Source organism: Protobothrops mucrosquamatus, unplaced genomic scaffold (assembly GCF_001527695.2).
Source record: "Protobothrops mucrosquamatus isolate PMUCROS unplaced genomic scaffold, P.Mucros_1.0 scaffold_39, whole genome shotgun sequence".
Taxonomy (NCBI): domain Eukaryota; kingdom Metazoa; phylum Chordata; class Lepidosauria; order Squamata; family Viperidae; genus Protobothrops; species Protobothrops mucrosquamatus.
The window spans coordinates 78,297-102,524 of record NW_015386115.1 but is presented as its reverse complement, the minus strand read 5'-3'; the positions used below and the strand labels follow the sequence as shown (position 1 = coordinate 102,524).

The window sequence follows — 24,228 nt, the reverse complement described above, 5'->3', positions numbered from 1 at the left end:
TCAGCCGTGAATCCAGGAGGACTCCCAAGTTGCGCGCCCTCTCTGAGGGGGCCAAGGTTTCGCCCCCTATAGTCAGCGATGGGGTCAGCTGACTATGCCGAGACGCCGGCAACCACAGCCACTCGGTCTTGGAAGGGTTGAGCCTGAGTCTGTTCCTCCCCATCCAGACCCGTACGGCCTCCAGGCAACGGGCCATCACATATTTATGATGGTCAGAAGTGCCATCATTTTGAGGTGCTTTAACCACCAAAAGGTCATTAAGCAACCAGTTGTAACCTGAGGATTATCTGTATTTTATTCAGATTCACCACCCTTAGACCTCAGGTTTATACAGGTTTTGATCAGAAGCAAGCTCCTAGTTTGCAGAGGGCTTTTAACTGCCTTCTCTCGATCATTCAGACTGAAAATTCAAGTTTCACCACAAAAATGGAAAGCAAATGAGAAAGAAAGAGAAGGATGTGTATAAAGGTTATGTAAAGGTGAATAGGATAAGCTAAAAACGTATTGATGAAAGTAACAAACAGGCCTATATGGAACATCTGTAACAAAAATTATTAGTTTAAGCATGAGACAGCAGACACAAAGAGGAAGGAGAGGAAGCATTAAATTCTGAAATAAAAAGAAATTATGATCACCACTTAAAAAAATTTGAAAACTAGCAGAACGGAAGGATATTATATTGTATTATAAATTTGTTGATACAGAGGGTGAGACGTTAAGCAGATAAGATGTGTATTTTGAACATTAGATCTGGTGAGGAATGGTGATAGAGGAATTGGAGGTATATTAAAAAAATCTTGGGAATGATAAATATTAAACGTTAAATTTAAAGGTTAGTGGAAATTAAAACTGGAAAAATTTATTAGGTCATTGATCGTCTAAAAGATTGTATGCTAAAACAACTAGAATATATATAAACTAAAAACTATCGATATATGTAAGAAAGTTATTTTTTATGTGACTGATAGAATAAAACTTGTTTTAAATCTACAAATAGACAGTATATATGAAGGGGAAAAGAGAAGAAATGTTTATGGTAGCAAATATCATTATGTGCTAATGATATTTGTATGTAATTGAATTACTACCCAACCGCCACGTTGCTTTTCAAATATGTGAATGTAATATTAGAAAATCAATAAAATTTGTAGAAAGAAAGAAAGAAAGAAAGAAAGAAAGAAAGAAAGAAAGAAAGAAAGAAAAAAGAAAAAAAAAGAAAGAAGAAAGAAAGAAAGAAAGGAAGGAAGGAAGGAAGGAAGGAAGGAAGGAAGGAAGGAAGGAAGGAAGGAAGGAAGGAAGGAAGGAAGAAAGAAAGAAAGAAAGGAAGAGAGAAAGAGAGAAAGATCTATATCAATCTCCTCTGGCCACACTATCCTAAATTGCAACTTAAGACTTTTTTTTTCTCCAATCCCAAATTGCCAGGAATTGAACCTGGAACTTTCTGCGGGCAAAGAAAGAACCCTGTCTCCACTCTACGACTGATCCCTGGTCCTTCATCCTTCCTTCAACCCACCGTCAGCCAGACTGGGATCCAGATAGAAGTTTATCTATCCAGATTGTCTTAGTGGACAATCAATTAAACATGAGCCAATATTGTGCAGCCGCAGCCAAAAAAGCCAATGCAATCCTAATTTGCATTAACAGAGGGATTCAATCAATACCACTCCATAAAGCCTCAGTAAGACCACCAGTTTTGGTATCCACACTGTAAAAAAGATGTCGAGACTCTAGAAAAAGTTCAGAGAAGAGCAACAAAGAGGATTAAGGGACTGGAGGCTGAAACATACAAAGAACAGTTACAGGAACTGGGCACGGCTAGTCTAGTGAAGAGAAGGACCTGGGGAGACATCCTAGCAGTGTTCCAGTATTTGAGGGGTTGTCACAGAGGAGGGGGGTCAACCTATTTTCCAAAGCACCTGAAGGCCAGACAAGGAATAACAGATGGAAACTGATCAAGGAGAGATTCAACCTGGAAATAAGGAGAAATTTCCAGACAGTGAGAACGATCAGCCGATGGAACAGAAGTTGCCTTCAGAAGTTGTGGGAGCTTCATCACTGGAGGCTTCCAAGAAGAGACTGGACTGCCATCTGTCAGAAATGGTGTAGGGTCTCCTGCTTCGGCGGGGGGCTGGACTAGATGACCTACAAGGTCCCTTCCAACTCTGGCTATCCTATTCTGTTCTGTTTCCCAATGGGTCACCTCTAGTGACAAACTCACCTGCGGCCCAGCATGATGATCCCGCCCGTCTGAGGATTGATTTTGCAGTAGTCTCCGTGGGCCCAAACACCTGTCCATGAAAGAAAAGAAAAAAAACCCACAAGGTGGTCAACCAAATCTCCACAAAAAAACACATTTTTTTAAGCACCACCGGGTCACGGTCTTGCAGCCTTTGGAAGAACTGCACGCTCCGGTTATGTGTGTGTGTCGGAAGAGACAAAAGAGGCCTCCCTTTTTTTTGCATTGCAAAATAAAACCGGCTGGAAAACAGCAGAAGCCAGAAAAGTGTAAGAGAGAAAGGAATGACACACACACACAAACAAAAAAAATAACCCTCTCCCCTTTTGCTGAAACAAAATCAGAAAGTCAAACAGAGACAAGGATCCAAATGCCGGTCCTATCAGATTGGCAATTCTCTTGGCAAATATTGGTCCTCGCAGCAATACTTGGTGTGCTCAAATATTAGTTTACTGTAACACTAGGAAGGCCAGAAAGCAAATACACACACACATACATGCACACAGTCTCAGCTTGAAGAGCGTGGCTCTCTCGCTACATACCTGAAAATCTGGAAAAATACGCCTTCCGGTATTTGCTTCGGTTTTCATCGTTCCAAAAATGTGTGGGTTGACAAGGGATGGGTTTGGTGCAAACTAGCTCGCCACTTTCTCCCCAAACAGGCTCCCCTAGTTGAAGAATCAAATAAAAGGGTTATTTTTCCCCCCTTAGTTTAAGTATTACCTGATTTTGTACTGCTCAGGTGACCCTAAGGACACAGGTAAACCTCTAAATGGCCTCAACGATTCTCTAAAAGAAGGCAAATGACCAGCTGTCTGCAAGGAATATAAATCCTTCTATGCCCCACCATCTCATCCAAGCTTCTTGGATGAGAAGTGAAACAAGAAAAAAACAAGGAACTACAGTTGCCTCCTGAAAAATCACCTTTGGCACAACCATTCCCTTCTAGAACTGATGACGTCACCTAGCTGGGTCACGAAAGGTCTGCAAGAAAACAGTCAAGAAGTGCTGATGGCCCTCAAACAGGTCCAGCTCCTGTGGACAAACCACCAAATATAGATTGGGCGAGACCTGGCTTAAAAACAGCAACTGTGAGAGGGATCTTGGAGTCCTAGTGGACGATCACTTGACTATGAGCCAGCAGTGTGCAGCAGCAGCAGCCAAAAAAGCTAATACAATCCTGGGTTGCATAAACAGAGGCATAGAATCAAGATCATGCAAAGTATTAGCACCGCTTTATAAAACCCTAATGAGGCCACACCTGGAATACTGCAGCCAATTTTGGTCACCCTATCACAAAAAAGATGTTGAGACTTTGGAAAAAATTCAGAGAACAGCAACTAAGATGATCAGGGGCCTGGAGACCAAAACATATGAAGAATGGCTGCGGGATTTGGGGATGGCCAGTCTAGAGAAAAGAAGAACTAGAGGTGACATGATAGCAGTATCCCAGTATTTGAGGGGTTGCCACAAAGAAGAGGGGGTCAAATTATTCACCAAAGCACCAGAGGGCAGGACAAGAAACAATGGTGGGAAAGTGATCAAAGAGAGAAGCAACCTGGAACTAAGGAGAAACTTCCTGACAGTGAGGACAATCAACCAGTGGAACAGCTTGCCTCCAGAAATTGTGGGCACCCCATCACTGGAGATTTTAAAGAAGAGACTAGATTCACCTGTCTGAGATGGCATAGGTCCTCCTGCTTGAGCGGGGGGCTGGACTAGAAGACCTCCAAGGTCCCTTCCAGCTCTATTCTATTCTATTCTATTCTATTCTATTCTATTCTATTCTATTCTATTCTAATTCAACTCAACTCAACTCAACTCTGTTCTATTCTATTCTATTCTATTCTATTCTATTCTATTCTATTCTATTCTATTCTATTCTATTCCGGCAAAATAGACAGAGCAATTCCCCATTTGAGTAATGATCCTTAGTTGTTCCTAACAATTTGTTCCACTTTCACTGTTCAGACTTGGAGCAAGCCACCATGGAGATGTCCAGACCTACCTTGATCATTCCACGCTTCTACCGCCATTGCCAGATTCCGCGCCTGGATCTCGCCTTTGTAAACCGGAATGGTCACGTTATGACCCATGAAACACGAAACTATATCGGTGCCTCCTACAATCAGAGAGACGGAGAAAATGTTGCCAGGACAGCTCCCCAAAAGGGTCAAACTTCCTACGTTCAATAAGCAAATGGTGGAGGAAGCATCTAGAAAAGTCTGCATAAATGATCCCAGGTGGCCCACGAGTCCTAGCTAGCTTCTACACCTTGTGTCTAATGACATGTCCAGCGGAGAACGTTGAGCTGATTAGAAAGCTCAACACTTAGACCAGGGGGTCTTCAGACTTGGCCCTTTTATGACTCATGGACTTCAACTCCCAGAATTCCTCAGCCAGCGTGCCTGGCTGAGGAATTCTGGGAGTTGAAGTCCATGAGTCATAAAAGGGCCGAGTTTGAAGACCCCTGACTTAGACCCAAGGTGGATTCAGTGTTTACCAAGAACCTCATAACAGCCAGTGGGGTGTGGGACTAAGGCTGGAGACATCCAGATTTCAGTTTATCTTCAATGGTGGAAGCCCACTCGGTGACTTTGGGCCACCTCCTCTCTCAGACAAGAACCAGCATGGGATCATGAGGAAGGTGCTGTCCTGGCTAGGATGAGACCCTGATTTCCTACAAAGTGATCTTGGCCAGTCACTATCACCCAACATTGGAAGGGTCTCCAATAACTCCAGTAGTATGCTCCTATTGAATTGAGCCATGGATTAATGAATTATCCTAGCCTACTTAAGCGTGCCCAAAAGGTGAAGCATCAACTAACCACCTTCAGATGTTGCATTGGTCTCTCCAGAGGCATCTTTGAGTCCAGCCTGACCTACTTCACAAGTTTGTGGGTCAAAATTAAAGGCAGACTATCAGTCTCATCTGATAAAGAACACGGCTAAGTGTCAACTTCGAATAAGCCTGCCTGTGGCCATTTTCCTTTCTCATTTTCAGCTGACACACTCAGCAAGGAGGGAGAGGGGGTGTCATGCCTCCATCTGAGCCTGAATCTGAGGAAAAAATGGAGCTGGGACGGGACCCTATGGAGGCCGAGGGGTCTGTGGCTTCAGAGGAACATGGGGAAGAGCAGGCCGAGGCAGGCCAGGGCCCTTCAGGATTGGGACAGGACGAACAGGGGAGAAAGACTTCAGGCGAGGAGCAAGGGCCACCCCCACCTGATCCTAGAGCATGGAGAGTGGAGAGGAGGGAACAACGCAGGTAGGCTCAACTACTCGGAGGAGAGCGTCCGGCCCCACTCCACAAGGCACACCTGGGGACTGAGATTTAAGGAGACACTCTGGGGTAGGGCATTTGTCGGGAACAAACGCTGATTCCTTGGAGCGTTGTGTATTGCTCTTGTTCTGTGCCTTCTGTTTGAAAACCTGGAAACCTTGACTACTGGACCGGCTGACCACGTTGATTGAATGTTTACAGACCTCCGACTGTATTTCGGATTCTCTCTTTTGGAAACTGCTCAAGCAAGCTTGGATTCAAAGGGATGGACTCCTTAAGTTTATTGTTTTCTTCCTTGTTATCTCTGTGGCCTTGAGTACTTTCTTATGCTAATCAGCCTGTAGTTGAGCCTACTTTCAACCAGAGTCGGCTGAAGGGATGCGTTTGTGTGATCTTTTGTTGGAGGCTTGCCAGCAAACGTGGGAGCGTTTGGGGGAAATTGGGAGCAATAAAAGAACGGTTTGAATTGCCAGCTGACTGCATCGCCTCTGTGCTGTGCCCTGGGTCATCACAAGAAGTTGCAGGTTTTTGGCTAGTCAAAACAAACTTTCTCTCGGGCTTTCTCTAGTGACAACCAAGGTCATCGTCTGCTCCCGGGACTGCGGGCTGGGCCTGCCAAGAAAAGCCCGCCAACAAGCTGTATGGACAAACGTAGCTGTTTGCATAGACTTGGGGGTGGGATTTTCTAACTTTGCCTTGGGGAATCATTACGTGTCTCTTCCGTCTTGGTTTCACTTTTGAAGTACCGATCCGTGGTAAGAACAAACACGTTCTTTGAGGAATTAGCAAGCCTCGGAGTTCTGCTTTATTTGTCTTTTCTGTCGGAACAATGACACTGAGCTAATTGAGGTAAATTCAAAGCAGGCTAGATGGCAAATAATTACACTTGTATTATTTGCACAAGTCTATCACATTCGGCTTTTTGGGGTACCTGAAATGGAGCCCAGGAGGACACTGCTCTTGATGTGCTGGTAGACGTACTCGTAACTTTGACTTTTGAGGGGAGACCCGGTTGACAAGATGGTGTGGAGGGTCTGAAGGTTGTGGGTTTCACCTTGAGAAGAAGACATCACAGATGTAAATCCTGGCCCAACCTCCCTCCATTTCAACAGTGTTGCGAGGCTTCAAGAGCAGCACATTTTAAGAAGAGACTGGACAGTCACTTGTCTGAGATGGTATAGGTTCTCCTGCTTGAGCAGGGGGCTGGACTAGAAGGAAGACCTCCAAGGTCCCTTCTAGCTCTATTCTGTTCTGTACCATTCTGTTCTACTCTATTCTATTCTACAATTATTCTATTCTATTCTACAATTATTCTATTCTATTCTACAATTATTCTATTCTATTCTATTTTATTCTATTTTACAGTTATTCTATTCTATTCTGTTCTATTCTACAATTATTCTATTCTATTCTATTCTACAATTATTCTATTCTACAATTATTCTATTTTATTCTGTTCTATTCTATTCTACAATTATTCTATTCTGTTCTATTCTATTCTACAATTATTCTATTCTATTCTGCTCTATTCTACAATTATTCTATTCTATTCTATTTTATTCTATTCTATTTTACAATTATTCTATTCTATTCTGTTCTATTCTACAATTATTCTATTCTATTCTATTTTATTCTACAATTATTCTATTCTACAATTATTGTATTTTATTCTGTTCTATTCTATTCTACAATTATTTTATTTTATTCTATTCTGTTCTATTCTACAATTATTTTATTCTATTCTGCTCTATTCTATTCTGCAATTATTCTATTCTATTCTGTTCTATTCTATTCTACAATTATTCTATTCTGTTCTGTTCTATTCTACAATTATTCCATTCTGTTCTGTTCCATTCCATTCCATTCTATTCTACAATTGTTCTATTCTGTTCTATTCTGTTCTATTGTATTCTATTCTATTTCTATTCTATTATACAATTATTCTATTCTATTCTATTCTATTCTATTCTATTCTATTCTATTCTATTCTATTCTATTTGTTGTGATGCGGCTGATCTGGGACTTCCAAGCAAAAGTCAAACACGTTTGATGGACTCCAGACTTAACCAGGTGAAGTAGAATCAACAGCCATGGGGAAATTCTAAACACAGGTCAGTAGACTGGAGGGACACGAGATGTTTCTTGCCCAAAACATTTCAAAAGAAGCTCAAGTGGTGCCCACTTTACTCAAAATGTTCCACCACCCCTTCAGCAGTTCCACGAGTGTTTCAGTCAGTATCTTACAAGATGATGGGAACAGCACCACGACATTCCACCATCTCAAGTCAAGTCAACCCCCTTCAAGCTTCAAACCACGTCAAAGCCAGTAACTCATGTTTGAGTATATGTCTCAGAATCCTGAGCCTTGCTGACTGGTTTTCTATTTATTCAGCTAAGATCCTGGCTTGTGATAAGGTAGCAACTCTTTGGAAATATTATGGGATGGAATGAGAGAAACAAGAAAAGAGTGACCCAGTTCAGTCACTTTGGCCCATACCCTGGTGGTTACCTGGGTGCTTATGGGCCATGTGTGAACTAAGCCAAACCCTGGTTGAACAAACCACAGTTTTGTGTGCTGCAAAACCCCAATATAATACTTAATACTTACGTGGCTTCAGATTCTTCTCTTCCAGCACCGCCAACCACTTGGCACCAGTCCCAAGGATGGTAATTCTGTGGCCAGAGAAGAACAATCCTTGATTATGGTTTATAATCTCAGGCATGAATTTTTCGAGCAATCTCAGGAAATTAATTTCTTCTGCAAGTGAAGGATTTGCAGAGGGAAACATTTACACAAAAACACGGCCTGGTTTTTACCCCAGCAAGGGATCCCACCGCTTCAGATGGTCCTCCGAAGCTCCCAGTTAACTTTTTCCCAACATCTACAAGCTACACGGAGAATTCCTCTTGGCAAAAAGTAGCTTCTTGTACGGGGGGATGGGCTGTGGATCTAAAGCAGGGCACTTGACCATCATGTAGAAAAAACCTGGTCAATTTGCAGCAAATTAAGGAAGGTTCACCTCCATCAAAAAGCAAGTCTAATTCTGCTGCTCAAAGCTACTTCTCAAAACCTCAAATTCAGTTGAGCATGGGACCTTCTCCTAATTATCTGGGAGCTTGTCTTCTTCTCAACAACCTCACTTATCAATACCTTGAGAGGCCCAAACTTCTGAAAAGACACCAGGGTCCATCTAAAGATGCTTAGCCGGTCTGGTTGATGGTTTACGTACCCTACTCGATCCACCAAGTCCCACAAGACGTTGGGAGAAGGAACCAGGGGGGAGCCATCGTACAGGACCACCGAGGCCCCCACGGCGAGGGCAGACACCAGCCAATTCCACATCATCCAACCGGTCTAGGATGAAAAGAGGACAATTGACTTTCTCCAGCTTATGTAGATCAGCTTGTCAGAAGGCTGCAAAAGGGGATCACATGACCCTGGGACACAGCAACCGTCATAAACATGGCCACATGACCCGGGGACACAGTAACCATCATAATCATATGCCTTTGGGACATGGCAACCATCATAAATATGGTCACATGACCCTGGGACACGGCAACCGTCATAAATATGGTCACATGACCCAGGGACACGGCAACCATCATAAATATGATCACATGACCCTGGGACACGGCAACCGTCATGAGTATGATCACATGACCCTGGGACACGGTAACCGTCATAAGTATGATCACATGACCCTGGGACACGGCAACCGTCATAAGTATGATCACATGACCCTGGGACACGGCAACCGTCATAAATATGAGTCAGCTGCCAAGCGTCCGAATGTAGATTATGTAGAAAAAGCTGTTGCTTTTTCGTCTGTTTTTAGACCTGCAAAGACACATTTTTGTACATTTCCTAGACACCCCGTGCGCTGTTAACCAAGCGCAACCTACGACTCGTGTGCTAAGCATGATGTAATTTCCCAAGTCCCATGCAAAGCAGGGCCCCCTCCCGCTCCCAGGCACAAGAACCGGCCGTCTGAATCTTCCAGAAGTATCCTCTAGGAAGTTCCCATGCTTTTATACACACATGCGGATGATCTGAGAATTTTAGGGGTTTAAAACGTACTCAAAAAACTTGGATCAGGGTAGACAATCATACAGGTAGTCCTTGACAATTGAGCCCAAAGATTTTTGCTGCTAAGCAACACAGTTGTTAAGTACCGCTTTATAAAACCCTAGTGAGGCCACACCTGGAATACTGCAACCAATTTTGGTCACCATATCACAAAAAAGATGTTGAGACTTTGGAAAAAATTCAGAGAAGAGCAACTAAGATGATCAAAGGCCTGGAGATTAAAACATATGAAGAATGACTGCAAGACTTGGGTCTGGCTAGTATAGGGGTAGGCAACCTTGGCTCTTTTATGACTGGTGGACTTCAACTCCCAGAATTCCTGAGCCAGCATGGCTCAGCTTGGAAACCTCTCCCTTTCCCCTCAGCATGGCTGGCTCGGGAATTCTGGGAGTTGAAGTCCACGAGTTATAAAAGAGCCAAGGTTGCCTACCCTTGGGCTAAAGAAAAGAAGAAATAGGGGAGACATGATAGCAGTATTCCAATACTTGAGGGGCTACCATAAAGAAGAGGGGGTCAAATTCTTCTCCAAAGCACCAGAGGGCAGGACAAGAAACAATGGTTGGAAACTGATCAAAGAGAGAAGCAACCTGGAATTAAGGAGAAACTTCCTAACAATGAGAACAATTAACCAGTGGAACAGCTTGCCTCCAGAAAGTGTGGGCGCTCCATCACTGGAGGTTTTTAAGAAGAGACTGGACAGTCACTTATCTGAGATGGTATCTCCCCTGCTTGAGCAGGGGGCTGGACTAGAAAACTTCCAAGGTCCCTTCCAGCTCTATTCTATTCTATTCTATTCTATTCTATTCTATTCTATTCTATTCTATTCTATTCTATTCTATTCTATTCCTTATTCTATTCCGTATTCTATTCTATTCTATTCCTTATTCTATTCCTTATTCTATTCTATTCCTTATTCTATTCCTTATTCTATTCCGTATTCTATTCTATTCTATTCCTTATTCTATTCCTTATTCTATTCTATTCTATTCTATTCCTTATTCTATTCTATTCTATTCTATTCTATTCTATTCTATTCTATTCTTATTCTATTCTATTCCTTATTCTATTCTATTCTATTCTATTCTATTCTATTCCTTATTCTATTCCTTATTCTATTCTATTCTATTCTATTCTATTCTATTCTATTCTATTCTATTCTATTCTATTCCTTATTCTATTTCCTTATTCTATTCTATTCCCAGAGGACTACCAACAAAGTCAAGGGTAGAAATAAGATTTGCTTAACGACTGGGTGACTTGCGTAATGACTGTAGCGAAAAAAAGATCATACAATCAGGCACGACTCACTTAATGAACACCCTGGTTAGTGTCAGACATTCCGGTCCCAATTGTGAATTGTAGATCAAGGACTACCTGCATCCTGTATAATACTCACTTCTAAGACCATCCATGGATAAACAAACTCCACAATTTTAAACCCAAATACCGTGAAGCTTCTGCCACCTGCAGTTAAGCCAATTGTGAAAATAACAACACGCAAACATCTCAAGAGCGGGCTTATCCACAGATGGGCTTATCCGCAAGCATATGCAGTAATTGATTTTAATCTGCATTTAATCTTGGGCTAAGCTAATCGGGTCTCCTCGGAGGACGAGGCAGCTTCTCTTGAAGACGGGGAACACGCCAAGGCAGCGCATCCAGGTGCCTCAAAAGGATTCCCTGTTCGAAGACTTTCAACAATTTAATGTTTGCTTTCATGGAAGGAAAGAGTCAACATAACAACATCGATAGATGATGCAAAAGAGACAATCAACCAGTCCAAAAAGGAAAAAAAGGAAAAAAAAACAGCACCTCTCCACCAGCCATAAGCACCCAGATCAGCATAGATTAACTCCAAGGTCACCTTCAGACCAGCAATGAAGTAAGCAAATATATCCCAATCAGGAAACTGCCAAAAAGCCATTAGTAAACAGCCCAACCAAAGAATCCCTAAGACCAACCCCCACCCACCCAGACAGGAAAGACCCCAGAATATAAACCGACAGCAAACAGCACACTGTACTAGCACTGATGATGTTACCTAGTTGGGTAATGAAATGTCTAGAAGAAAACCACCAAGCTCAGAAAGCATCAAGGACCCCACAGCCCTCCTCCTCTTCCTGCAATCCCACTCCCATCTAGTACTGATGACATTACCTAGCTGGGTAATAAAAGGTTTGCATGAAAACCAGCAAGCTCAGAGAGCACCAAGGACCCCACAGTCCTTCCTTCCTTCCTTCCTTCCTTTCCTTCCTTCCTCCCTCCCTAAATTCCACTTCCTTCTAGCACTGATGATGTAACCTAGTTTGGTAATGAAACGTCTGCAAGAAAACCAGCAAGCTCAGAGAGCACCAAGGACCCTATAGTCCTTCCTTCCTTCCCTCCTTCCCTAAATTCCACTCCCTTCTAGTACTGATGATGTTACCTAGTTTGGTAATGAAACGTCTGCAAGAAAACCAGCAAGCTCAGAGAGCACCAAGGACCCCATAGTCCGTCCGTCCTTCCTTCCTTCCTTCCTTCCTTCCTTCCTTCCTTCCTTCCTTCCTTCCTTCCTTCCTTCCTTCCTTCCTTCCTCCCTCCCTCCCTCCCTCCCTCCCTAAATTCAATCCCTTCTAGTTTACCTAGTTACCTAGTTTGGTAATGAAACATCTGCAAAAAACCAGCAAGCTCAGAGAGCACCAAGGATCCCTCATGCCAACCCCGAGCTACGAATATTCTCCTTTATTAAAGAAAAAGTCACTTGCCGTGGTATAGTATATGATGACGTCATTACTGCTCATGTTCCCGTGAAGGATATGTTCCTTCAGGTGCTGAATCAAAGTCCCCTACAGGGATAAATATATATATATATATAAAAAATAGAGAGGAGAGAGTTTAAATTGCATTACAAAGCTAAAATGAAATTTTAGTTTAATTTAAATCTGAATTAGCAAAACGGAGTCAAGCACTCAAACAACTTGTTTGCACACCAAAGAGTTCACAAAGATTCTGGAGCATTAAACTGCAAATCCTGCAACGGCCACACAATGAATATGGACAGAGAAATCAAATCGATCCATTTGAGGCTTCAGTCCAGGGCAAACCACTTATTTTATTTATTTGTATCCCGTCTTCATTATTTTCAGAAATAACTTGAGGCCGCGAACCTATCCCATACAACTTCCTCCTATTTCCCATACACAACGACGAACTGGTGATTGGCCCAATGCCACCCAGCGGGATTTTATGGCTGAGGCAGGACTAGAACTCACAGTTACCTGGTAATTGGCCCAAAGTCACCCAACTTAGCTTTTCTGACTAAGACAGAACTAGAACTCACTGCCTCCGGGTGATTAGCCCAAAGCCACCCAAATGGCTTTCATGGCTGAGGTAGGACTAGAATTCATGTCTCCCAGTGATTGGCCCAAAGTCACCCAGCTGGTTTACATGCCAAAGGTGGAACTAGAACTCACCGTCGCCTGGTGATTGGTCCAAAGTCACCCAGCTGGCTTTCACGACTAAGGCGGGACTAGAACTCACCCTCTCCCGGTGATTGGTCCAAAGTCACCCAGCTGGCTTTCATGACTAAGGCGGGACTAGAACTCACCCTCTCCCGGCGATTGGTCCAAAGTCACCCAGCTGGCTTTCATGACTAAGGCGGGACTAGAACTCACCCTCTCCCGGCGATTGGTCCAAGGTCACCCAGCTGGCTTTCATGACTAAGGCGGGACTAGAACTCACTCTCTCCTGTGATTGGTCCAAAGTCACCCAGCTGGCTTTCATGACTAAGGCGGGACTAGAACTCACCCTCTCCCGGCGATTGGCCCAAAGTCACCCAGCTGGCTTCCATTCCTATGGCAGAACTAGAACTCACCATTTCATGAACTAACCTATTTTAAAATATTATTTTAAACTTAACATACAATTATTTGAATTTCTTCAATCTTACAAAAGCGAACACACGTATCCTGGTCACAGGTGTTATTACGCTAACACGTGTTTTCTCCCATACGACTAATATCTGTGCATTTTCACGCCAGGCGCGCAATAAATAAAAAAAGGGAGACCCACCCCTGCAGAATGCACCATGCATTTCGGGGCGCCCGTCGTGCCGGAAGAGTACATGATAAAAAGCGGGTGGCTGAAGGGAAGCTGTTCAAATTCCAGCTGCGGTGCCTGGTCTCCGTGGCCCGTTCCGAGAAAATCTTCTAAAAACACGCTGAGTGAAAAAGAAGGAAAAAGGTAAAAAATCAGAATTCCGTATTATTGAGATTTTTTTTCTATGCAACCGTCGGCACTCCAAAGCAGGATCAACCCCGGGAACTAAAGACACCCAAAATAATACAGGTAAGTCCTTCACTTACGACCACAACTGAGCCCAAAATGTTACGTTGCTAAGTGAGAAATTTGTTAAGTGAGCATTGCCCCATTTTACGACTTTTCTTGCCAGTCGTTAAGCGAATCGCTGCAGTTGTTAAATTAGCAACCCGGTCGTTAAGTGAATCTGGCTTCCCCATGGATTTTGCTTGTCAGAAGGTCGCAAAAGGGGATCACGTGACACTCCCCCCAGGATGCAGCAACCGTCATAAATATGAGTCGGTTGCCTAGCGTCTGAATGTAAATCACGTGACCACGGAGATGCTACAACGGACGTGTGAAAAACGGTCATTAATCCCCTCTTTCCAGTGTCGTCGTAACTTCAAAAGCTCACTAAAGGAACTGCTTTATGTTGAGGGCTGCCTGTCCGTTCATTTAGTGACCGTTTCAAAATTACAACGGCACCTGAAAAAAGCGGCTTTCAGACCGGTCCTCACCCTTACAACCGTCGCAGCATCTCTGTGGCCGCGGGATCAAAATTTGGGCACCTGTATTTAGGTCCTTGGGTCATGTGATCTCCATTCGTGACCTTCCCTGCCGGCTTCTGACAAGGGGAAAGGTCAACGGAGGAAGATTCGCTTAACGACCATGGTAAAAAAACAGTCTTAAAATTGGGGGCGATCCACTTAACAGCCGCCAATGGAGATACTGGTCCCAATGGTGGTGGTAAATCAAGGGCTACCTGTACTTTTGTGATAAGGTCATAGGAAGAGAGCCTTGCAAATCTGAAGGCACCTCAGCCAATTCCCATCATATCCTTCGAAGCTTCATACCTGTTTGGGATTCTGGAAATATCTATGGATTCTCTTGAAGAGACGTAGGGGATCACAACCACTTTCTTCAGATCCGGAAGTCCTAAAAGAAAAAAAAGGGTCAGAAATGCAAAGATGATCAAATAGCAACAGCCCTTAGACTTATATGCCGCTTCACAGTGCTTCACAGCCCTCTCTAAGCAATTTACAGAGTCAGCCTGTTGCCCCCAACAATCTGGATCCTCATTTTGTCAACCTCGGAAGGATGGAAGGCTGAGTCAACCCTGAGTCGGTCAGGATCGAACGGCTGGCAGTGGGCAGAATTAGCCTGCAATGCTGCATTCTAACCACTGTGCACCATGGAAGGAAGGAAGGAAGGAAGGAAGGAAGGAAGGAAGGAAGGGGAAAGAGATGGGAGGGAAGGAGGGGAGAGAAAGGGAGGGAGGGACATAAGGAAGAAAGGAAGGAAGGGATCCGAGGGAGGGAGCAAGGAAGAGAGAGAGAGGGTAGAAAGGTAGGGGAAGGAAGGAAGGGGAAGGAAGGAAAAGGGAGGGAGGGAGAAGAGAAGGAAGGAAGGGGAGGGAAGAGAAAGGGGGAGGAAGAAGGGAAGAAAAGGGAGGCAGGGAGGGAGGGAGGCAGGGAGGGACGAAGGAAAAGTGAGGGAGCAAGGGAGAGAAGAGAAGGAAGGGAGGGAAGAGAAAGGGGGAAGAAGAAGGGAAGAAAAGGAAGGAAGGAAGGAAGGAAGGAAGGAAGGAAGGAAGGAAGGAAGGAAGGAAGGAAGGGAGCAATCGCACTAGCAACAGCCCTTAGACTTATATACCGCTTCACAGTGTTTTCCAGCCCTCTCTACGCAGTTTACAGAGTCAGCCTATTTGCCCCCAACAATCTGGGTCCTCATTTGACCGACCTCAGAAGGATGGAAGGCTGAGCCAACCTTGAGCCAGTTAAGATCGAACTGCCGGCAGCCGGCAGTCAGCAGAGTTAGCCTGCAGGACTGCCTTCCATCCACTGCACCACCACAGCTCTTTATGGCGCATTCCTTACGCCGCGTTCCGACAGGAGGGAGGGGAACCCTTTTCCAGCATGAAAAAAAACCACTGACTCACCTCTGACCACCCTCTGCAGCTTGTCCAGGTGATTGTGCCGTTTCCCGTTGTAGACGACGGCTTCGACGGAGAAGATTAACTTGGGTTGAATTTGGGAGAACCGGTCCAGGACGCCCTGCGGGCAGATGGTGAGAGGGAAGCAAGACCTTAGCAGAGAATTCAACCAACGTGGATGGAAGGGTTGGCTTTTAGTTACAGGCGGTCCTCAACTTACTAACGCTCATTTAGCGACCGGAATTACAACAGCACTGAGAAAAAGCAACTGACGACCATGGTTCACACTTACGACCTCTGTAGCCTCCCCAGCTGCTTGGCAACTGGTTCATACTTACGACCGCTGCTGAGTCCCCAGGTCATGTGATCAACTCCCGGCCAGCAAACTCGGCGGGGAAGCCGTGATTCACTTAGCAACCGGGTTACCAAGTCATCAGTTGCGATGATTCACTTCACAACGGTGGTAAAGAAAGGTCGTAAAACGAGGCAAAACTCGCTTAAAACAAATGTCTCCCTTCGCGACAAAAACCGGGGGGCCCATTGTAGTCAAGTCAAGGACTACCTGTGTTCATTGGATTTTTTTGTTTTTAGAGCCTTTGCCATCTCAGCAAATGATTCTGTGCAGCTCACAATTTTCTCCAGGTCGTCCTAGCTCAGGTGGACCATAACATCTCTAGCCAACCCCTTCCGTGCAGAAGAGATCTGAGACTAGAATAGAATAGAGCTGGAAGGGACCTTGGAGGTCTTCTAGTCCAGCCCCCTGTTCAAGCAGGGGAACCTATACCATCTCAGACTGGTGATTGTCTAGTCTCTTCTTAAAAATCTCCAGTGATGGAGTGCCCACGATTTCTGAAGGCAGGCTGTTCCACTGGTTAATTGTCCTCCCTGTCAGGAAGTTTCTCCTTAATTCCAGGTTGCTTCTCTCTTTGGTCAGTTTCCAACCATTGTTTCTTGTCCTACCCTCTGGTGCTTTGGTGAATAATTTGACCCCCTCTTCTTTGTGAGAGCCCCTCAAATACTGGAATATTGTTATTATGTCTCCCCTAATTCTTCTTTTCTTTAAACCAGCCAAACCCAAGTCCTGCAGCCGTTCTTCGTATGTTTTAGTCTCCAGGCCTTTGATCATCTTAGTTGCTCTTCTCTGAATTTTTTCCAAAGTCTCAACATCTTTTTTGTGATATGGTGACCGAAATTGGCTGCAGTATTCCAGGTGTGGTCTCACTAGGGTTTTATAAAGCAGTACTAATACTTTGCGTGGTCTTGATTCTATGCCTGTTTATACAACCCAGGATTGTGTTAGCTTTTTTGGTTGCTGCTGCACACTGCTGGTTCATAGTCAAGTGATCGTCCACTAGGACTCCAAGGTCCCTCTCACAGTTGCTGTTTTTAAGCCAGGTCTCACCCAACCTGTACTTGTACCTTTGATTCCTTGGATGTAATTCCTCCTTGCATCCAGAGCTGGAGGAGATTTAGTTTACTCAGACAAGCCAGGACCTGTAGTAGGGACACACTGTCCTAGTCAGGCCACCAGGCACAATGGGTCTTCTGTTCAGCTTGTTCCACCATTCAAGGAACTAGATGTTCCCCCTCTAAACATCTCCAGCGGACAAAAGACAAGCCATGTTGCAGCCACTTATTTTCATGTTGCAAATTTGCTTCCAGTTCAGCACATGAATGACTTTCAAAATTAAATTCAGCTGAGATCTTAATTGCAGGTCCAGTGGCCTAAATCACACACACATACACACATACATTTTAAAATTAAATTCGGCCGAGATCTTAATTGCATGTCCAATGCCCTAAATTACACACACACACACACACACACACTTATATGAACTGTTACTACAAGCAACAGATCCATTTTTCCCCCTAAATGCTCGGCCTTTGGATAAAAAGCAGGGGAGCCTGACTACCCTCTTCTGGTGATGCCATAATAAAGTCAAGTCTGAAGTCAACAGATTGTCCTCGATTTACGACAGTACAGAACTTCCACTGCTAAGCAATGTGGTCATTAAACGAGCCAGGCCCCGGTTTTACAACTTTTGCCATAGTCATTAAGCAAATCACACAGTCATTAAGCGAATCTAGTTTCTCCCATTGATTTTGCTCGCCAGAAGCTGGCTAGGACGGTCACAAATGACACTCACGCGACACACAGCCCGAACACTGCGACTGTCGTAAATACCGGCCAGTTTCCAAGTGTCCCAATTTTGATCACATGATATGAGGTTGTATAAGTTCCTTTCTTCAAAATAACAGAGTTGAAAGGGACCTTGTAGGTCATCTAGTCCAACCCCATCCAAGCAGGAGACCCTACACCATTTCTGACAGAGGGCAGTCCAGTCTCTTCTTGGAAGCCTCCAGTGATGAAGCTCCCACAACTTCTGAAGGCAATTTCTGTTTCATTGGTTGATTCTTCTCACTGTCAGAAGATTTCTCCTTCTTTCTAGGTTGAATCTCTCCTTCATCCGTTTCCATCTGTTATTCCTTGTCTGGCCTTCAGGTGCTTTGGAAAATAGGTTGACCCCTCCTCTCTGTGGCAGCCCCTCAAATATTGGAGCACTTCCCTGGTCCTACTCTTCACTAGACCAGCCATGCCCAGTTCCTGCAACCGTCCTTCATGTTTTAGCCTCCAATCCCCTAATCATCTTTGTTGCTCTTCTCTGCACTTTTTCTAGAGTCTCAGCATCTTTTTTTTATAGTGTGGAGACCAAAACTGGTTGCAGTATTCTAGGTGTGGTCTTATTAAATCTTTAGAGTGTGTTATTAGTACCTCACGCAATCTTAATTGAATCCCTCTGTTAATGTAACTTAGGATTGTGTTGGCTTCCTTGGCTGCCACTGCACAATATTGGCTCATATTTAATTGATTGTCCACTAACACTCACAAGATCCCTCTCACAGTTGCTGTTATTAAGCCTGGTTTCACCCAGTCTATATGTGCACTTTTGGTTTTTCTTGCCTAAATGTAAGACACTACTTTTCTCTACCGTGAATTTCATTTTGTTAGATAGGGTTTCAGCATCATTGTAACTTGGGTCATTAAACAAATAGTCGTAAGCCGAGGACTACTGGAAAGTGCAAATGCAGGAGGATGATTTGAGAGGGAGGGGAACCACTCACATTGATGCCAAAATCCGGCGACGTGGCGCTCCAGATGGCCCCGATGCTGGCAGCGGCTAGCATGGCTTCCACCGCGTGGATGCTGTTGGGCAGGTAACCTGGAAGGGTAGCAAAAATGGAAGAGGAAGGGATGAATGATGGATCGTTAGAGCAGAACTACTAGATTCTGTAACAGCTTTGGTCCTTATGCAGCCCTCTTGTAAATACGCAGGATTTCTTTTTTTTTTCTTTTTTTCTTTTTGGCAGGTATATGTATACATTCGAACTAGACTGTGATGTTTCTCTGTGTCATGTGTGTGTGTGTGTGTGTGTATGGGGGTAGATGCATAATGGTATTTTTTTGAGAGCTGAATGTAACGAAATTTCATTTTTAATGTATGCTGATTAGTGTACATTTAAAGTGACAATAAAGTTTTTATTCTATTCTACTTTATATGCTATTCTATTCTATATTCTACGCTATTCTACCCTACTCTATATTCTATTCTACTCTATTCTGTATTCTATTCTATTCTACTATTCTATATTCTATTTTACTCTATTCTATATTTTATTCTACTCTATTCTATATTCTATTCTGTTCTATATTTTACTTTATATTCTATTTTATTCTACTCTATATTCTATTTATATTCTACTCTATTCTATTCCATATTCTATTCTACTCTATCCTATTCTACTCTATTCTATATTCTATTCCATTCTACTGTATATTCTATTCTACATTCTATTCTATTCTATATTCTATTCTATTCCATATCTTCTCTTCTCTTCTCTTCTCTTCTCTTCTCTTCTCTTCTCTTCTATTCTATTCTATTCTACTCTACAATCTTTCTATTCTATTCTATTCTATTCTATTCTATTATTTCTATTTCTATTCTTATTTCATTCTATTTCTATTGTATTCTCCCACTCAGGCCACCAAGTGATCAAGAAAGTCAAAGTTGCATCAGCTCAGTTGCCCCAGAGCCGTCCCTGATGCCTCCCACCTGCCAGGTCTAAATTGCCGACTCCCCCGACAGGTGACACAACCCGACTGAATTGCCCAAAGCAAGGGCTTGCACAATCCCAAACCGTGTCTGGGAAGAGGAAGGGGGAGCCCCACGTCCTCCCCTTTCTCTTTGAAAGCCCACCAACTCATCTGGCTACAAGGAAGAAGGTCCTGCACCCAGCAGGTCCCTCACAATCCGGGCTGGATCCCTCGAGGGAGGACCATTGAGGTGCAAAGGAGAGGAAGGGTTGCAGACACCCAGCCCCGAACTGGTCCTTCAGGCTCGGTGGCAGATTTTGAAACCCGATGGGAACCTGAATGTTACCCTCCTTACTAAACCAAGATCTGGCTTGGCTGGTTCGAGCCACAAAGCCAAGATCGGTTGTGTAAGTCACAACGAGTAGCTTGTTAATCCTGCTCAACCCAGGCCAGAAAGCTCATGCTATGGTTTACAGGTAATCCTCGGCTTAACGGTCACAATCGGGACCAGCATTTCCATTCCTAACCAAAGCGGTTCTTGAATGAGTCGAATCAGAGATCGTGACCTTCCCCCCCGTGGCCAAGCCAATCACTGCAGTCGTTAAGCGAATGGTATGGCCATTAAACGAGTCCAGCTTCCACCGTTGAGTTTGCTTGGGGGAAACTGGCGGAAAAGGTCACAGAATGGTGATCACGTGACCCCGGGATGCTGCAACGGTCGTAAGTGTGAAGCAGCGGCCACGTGCCCTGATTCGGAGCGGGTCACCACGGAGACGCTGCAACCGCTGTGAGAGTAGCAGTTGTGACTCACTTTCTTCGGAGTTGTTGCAACTTTGAGCAGTCACTAAAGGAGGGGTCTTAAAGCGAGGACCACCTCTAACACACACGACTCCGAATTCAGTGGAAAAACTAACTCCACTTCTAACCTAATTGTCAACCCTGCTAACATTGGATGTTCTTGCTTTGACAACATATGAAGATGCAGCCTTATTCTTCCTCATGCTTTACTCTTAGAATTAGGTGACGCTGGGGAAGGAGGCGGAATGTGATGGGAGTTAGTTAGACATAACAATATGGTAATAGTGTGTGAACTCAGGGCTTTTGAAATAAGAGATGACAAGGAATGGCGGGCTGGAGAATAGGAGGGAAAGCCTGCATTTCAAACTAATTGGAGAATGTGATTTATGACAGGTGGGAATTGTGTTTGATACTGTGTGCTAAGGGGAGGGGAATCCAGATTTTGGCTTCAACTATATTAGTGCCGAAGCTATGCTACTCCAATAAAGATTCTTTAAGATAATGCCTCGAAGTTCTTTGAAGAGTTTCATCTGTCGGAACCATGACACTAACTTTGGAAGCATCTCGACCCAAAGGCTGGAGGAGGACTAGGCAGAAATATGGATTAAGTTGCCACTTATTTATTTTTTTTGGCACACAACTCCCAATAGGGAGCCGAGTTCCAGGCCTCACCTCCACACACACACACACACCAGTTACTCAAGACCTTCTCCAAGGGGAAAACCCAATGCAAACCGATGCAATGTCAATTGCCGCATTGCAACACAAGGGACGATGGAGCAAGAGACCCAATTGCGGGTCAACAACGAGACATGAGCTGCCAATGTTGACCCTGAGGGCAGAAGAGGTCAAAGGGAGGCCTATGGTTTGTGCAAGAGATCTAGGTCATCCTTGACTGAAAGTGTGCTGGAGAGTAACACGGCAAGTAATTTTCCTCCAATGAGGTCCTTGGTGCTCCCTCAGCTTGGTGGTTTTCCTGCAGACGTTTCATTACCCAGCTAGGTGACATCATCAGTGCTAGAAGGGAGTTTGGGAGGAGGAGGAGGTGATTGTGGGGTCCTTGATGCTCTCTGAGTTTGGTTGTTTTCTTGCAGACTTTTCATGATCCAACTAGTGAATGCCATCAGTGCTAGAAGGGACAGGTGTTTGTGGAGGAGGAGGAGGAGGAGGAGGAGGAAGAGGAGGAGGAGATGATGATTGTGGGGTCCTTGGTGCTCTCTGAGCTTGGCTGTTTTCTTGCAGACATTTCATGAGCTATCTAGGGAACATCATCAGTGCATGGTTACCTAGTTCGGTTATGAAATGATTGCAAGAAAACCACCAAGCTCAGGGAGCACCAAGGACCCCACAGTCCTCCTCCTCCTCCTCCTCCTCCTCCTCCTTGCAAATCCCACTCCCTTCTATCACTGCTGATGTTACCTAAATGGGTCATGAAATGTCTGCAAGAAAACCACCACGCTCGGAGACCACTGAGGATCCCACATTCTTTTTTTCCTGACCTGAGTGCTGTCTGCGTTGCTCTCAAACTTACAAAGTATAAGCCAAGGTTAGACAAATGATCAGCATGCATACAACAGCAAAAATCACATTAATTGTTCAAAAGCATCCCAAATGCAAACTTTTACCCTTCAGTAAAAAGTTGTTTGTATCATTGAAAGCTTTGTCATTGTGTTTTTCTTTTAAGACAAAAGATGTTAATGTAGGAGTTGTTTTTGCTAACCTAAAACCTCAGTATTCAGGTTAAATTGCCCGTGTTGGCACTTTGTGATAAATAACTGGGTTTTGGGGTTGCAGTTTGGGCACTCGGTCTCTAAAAGGTTCGCCATCACTGACCTATTCCGTGCATTCCTTTCTGCAGTTTCTTTTTTTATATATATATATAAATGTTTTATTGAGTTTTATAATGGTAGGGAAGGGATAAGATCGGTATGGATATTGGGTGAGGTTAGGGCAGGGGTAGGCAACCTTGGCTCTTTTATGACTCGTGGACTTCAGCTCCCAGAATTCCTGAGCCAGCTATGCTATGCTGGCTCAGGAATTCTGGGAGTTGAAGTCCACGAGTCATAAAAGAGCCAAGGTTGCCTACCCCTGGGTTAGGGGATGGGGTTGGAATAAGGGTAGGGGTAGGTGCAATAGTGGGGTTACCCCCAACAAAAAATTCAACGCTTTAGCAAGCAGACTATCGTCCGGATACAAATATTAAATGACAGTAATTAATTAATCTATATAAATAAAAATGTAAATATTCGTTTGTTCAAAATCTTAAATCTCCGAAAGTTCTTCACCGATTGCTTTGAAATTTTGACACAACGTTGCATTTGAATACGCGCGTGTTTTTATATACCTATATTATATAGATGTCACACCTGTGACAGGTAAAAACATGCTTTTTTTGAAAAACAGCACCATCTGTTGGAACGTAAAAGCAACACACGTTTTTACCAGACTGAGCCACAGCAACGCGTGGCTGGGTACAGCTAGTATAATGCTAAACAGTTATAATCCCTAATAACAACAATAATCATAAAAGTAAAGCTTAGTTAATAAATATCATTCATCCTGTGAAACTTCACTGTCTTTTCTCGTTCTATCGCATTGCTAACCCTTGATAAAAAAAAAAATTTTCCCATGTTTTGAAATAAACTGAATCTTCTTTCTCTTTAATCTCTAAAGTTAGTCTATCCATTTCTCTGCGGAGTTTCTTAAGGCGGTCAAGATTTGAGGTTTGCATATCCTGGTTGAAAGAATTGCTGGAAGGAGGAAAAACTGGACTTACCCACCACCCTGTCTCCGGGCTGCACTCCCAACTTCCTCATGGCCGCAGCGTAGAAAGCCACCTGGTGCCTCAAGTCATCGAAAGTCACTTTTTCTATTTCTTCCTTGCCTTCTCCTAAAGGAACAAAATCAGATCCGGTTGCAGGTTCGCAGCAGGAAGTCAAAAACAAATAATACATTAACCTCCGAAGAAATTAGCGGGCTCAAAAGCAGAGATATGCCCCAGCCCACTAGCTGCTGGATGCACAAACCCACAATCTTCTACACAGGCGTCCCAAAACCATCGTTTCTCCCCCCCAACCAAAGTGCTCCTTGTGAGAAAGAAGGTCCAAAATCTTCAAATTTAATCCAAGGTGTTTCCCCTCCTCCCCTCACCCAGGTTCCAGAAATAATTACTAGGGCAAGCACAGGCAATGCTCCCGATTGTTCTTGTGCATCATTGCTAAGTCAACACAACTTGCAAAAATTCTTCGGCTGAAGGAGGCGAGGCAGAGGAGGGGGGGTCTCACCAGGGCTTAAAACAGGGGGGTTTTTTTTAGCAGCCTGGAGAAAATCCAGGTGTGTGCAAAGGAAATGAATGTAAGATGCACAAACAGAGCAGTATGCCTGCAGTGGTACTTGTGAAGGTTTAGGACAATTATGGATGTAGGGAAGACGTTGCCTTCTGCAACTCCATCTACCAAGGGAGAGAGCAGAGAGGGAATCTAGAACCCTCCCCCCAGAAAAAAAAGAGACACACACA

The 24,228-nt window shown here is 44.0% G+C and overlaps 1 protein-coding gene across 2 annotated transcripts in view; it reads right to left on the bottom strand.

The window, feature by feature from the left end:
* AACS (acetoacetyl-CoA synthetase) overlaps window positions 1-24,228 on the bottom strand; it is a 48,990-nt gene that overhangs the window by 9,559 nt on the left and 15,203 nt on the right. Inside the window, exons 4-16 of one of the 2 annotated variants that reach the window (XM_015810700.1) lie at window positions 23,488-23,601; window positions 18,944-19,041; window positions 15,824-15,938; window positions 14,739-14,820; window positions 13,660-13,807; window positions 12,354-12,434; window positions 8,750-8,874; window positions 8,128-8,192; window positions 6,451-6,573; window positions 4,245-4,358; window positions 2,779-2,904; window positions 2,219-2,288; window positions 379-386 (exon numbers count right to left, since the gene is read on the bottom strand). In XM_015810700.1, coding sequence (XP_015666186.1) covers window positions 379-386; window positions 2,219-2,288; window positions 2,779-2,904; window positions 4,245-4,358; window positions 6,451-6,573; window positions 8,128-8,192; window positions 8,750-8,874; window positions 12,354-12,434; window positions 13,660-13,807; window positions 14,739-14,820; window positions 15,824-15,938; window positions 18,944-19,041; window positions 23,488-23,601 — 1,269 coding nt within the window. The remainder of the gene's footprint in view (window positions 1-378; window positions 387-2,218; window positions 2,289-2,778; window positions 2,905-4,244; window positions 4,359-6,450; window positions 6,574-8,127; window positions 8,193-8,749; window positions 8,875-12,353; window positions 12,435-13,659; window positions 13,808-14,738; window positions 14,821-15,823; window positions 15,939-18,943; window positions 19,042-23,487; window positions 23,602-24,228) is intronic. The other variant, XM_015810708.1, reaches the window with a different exon arrangement.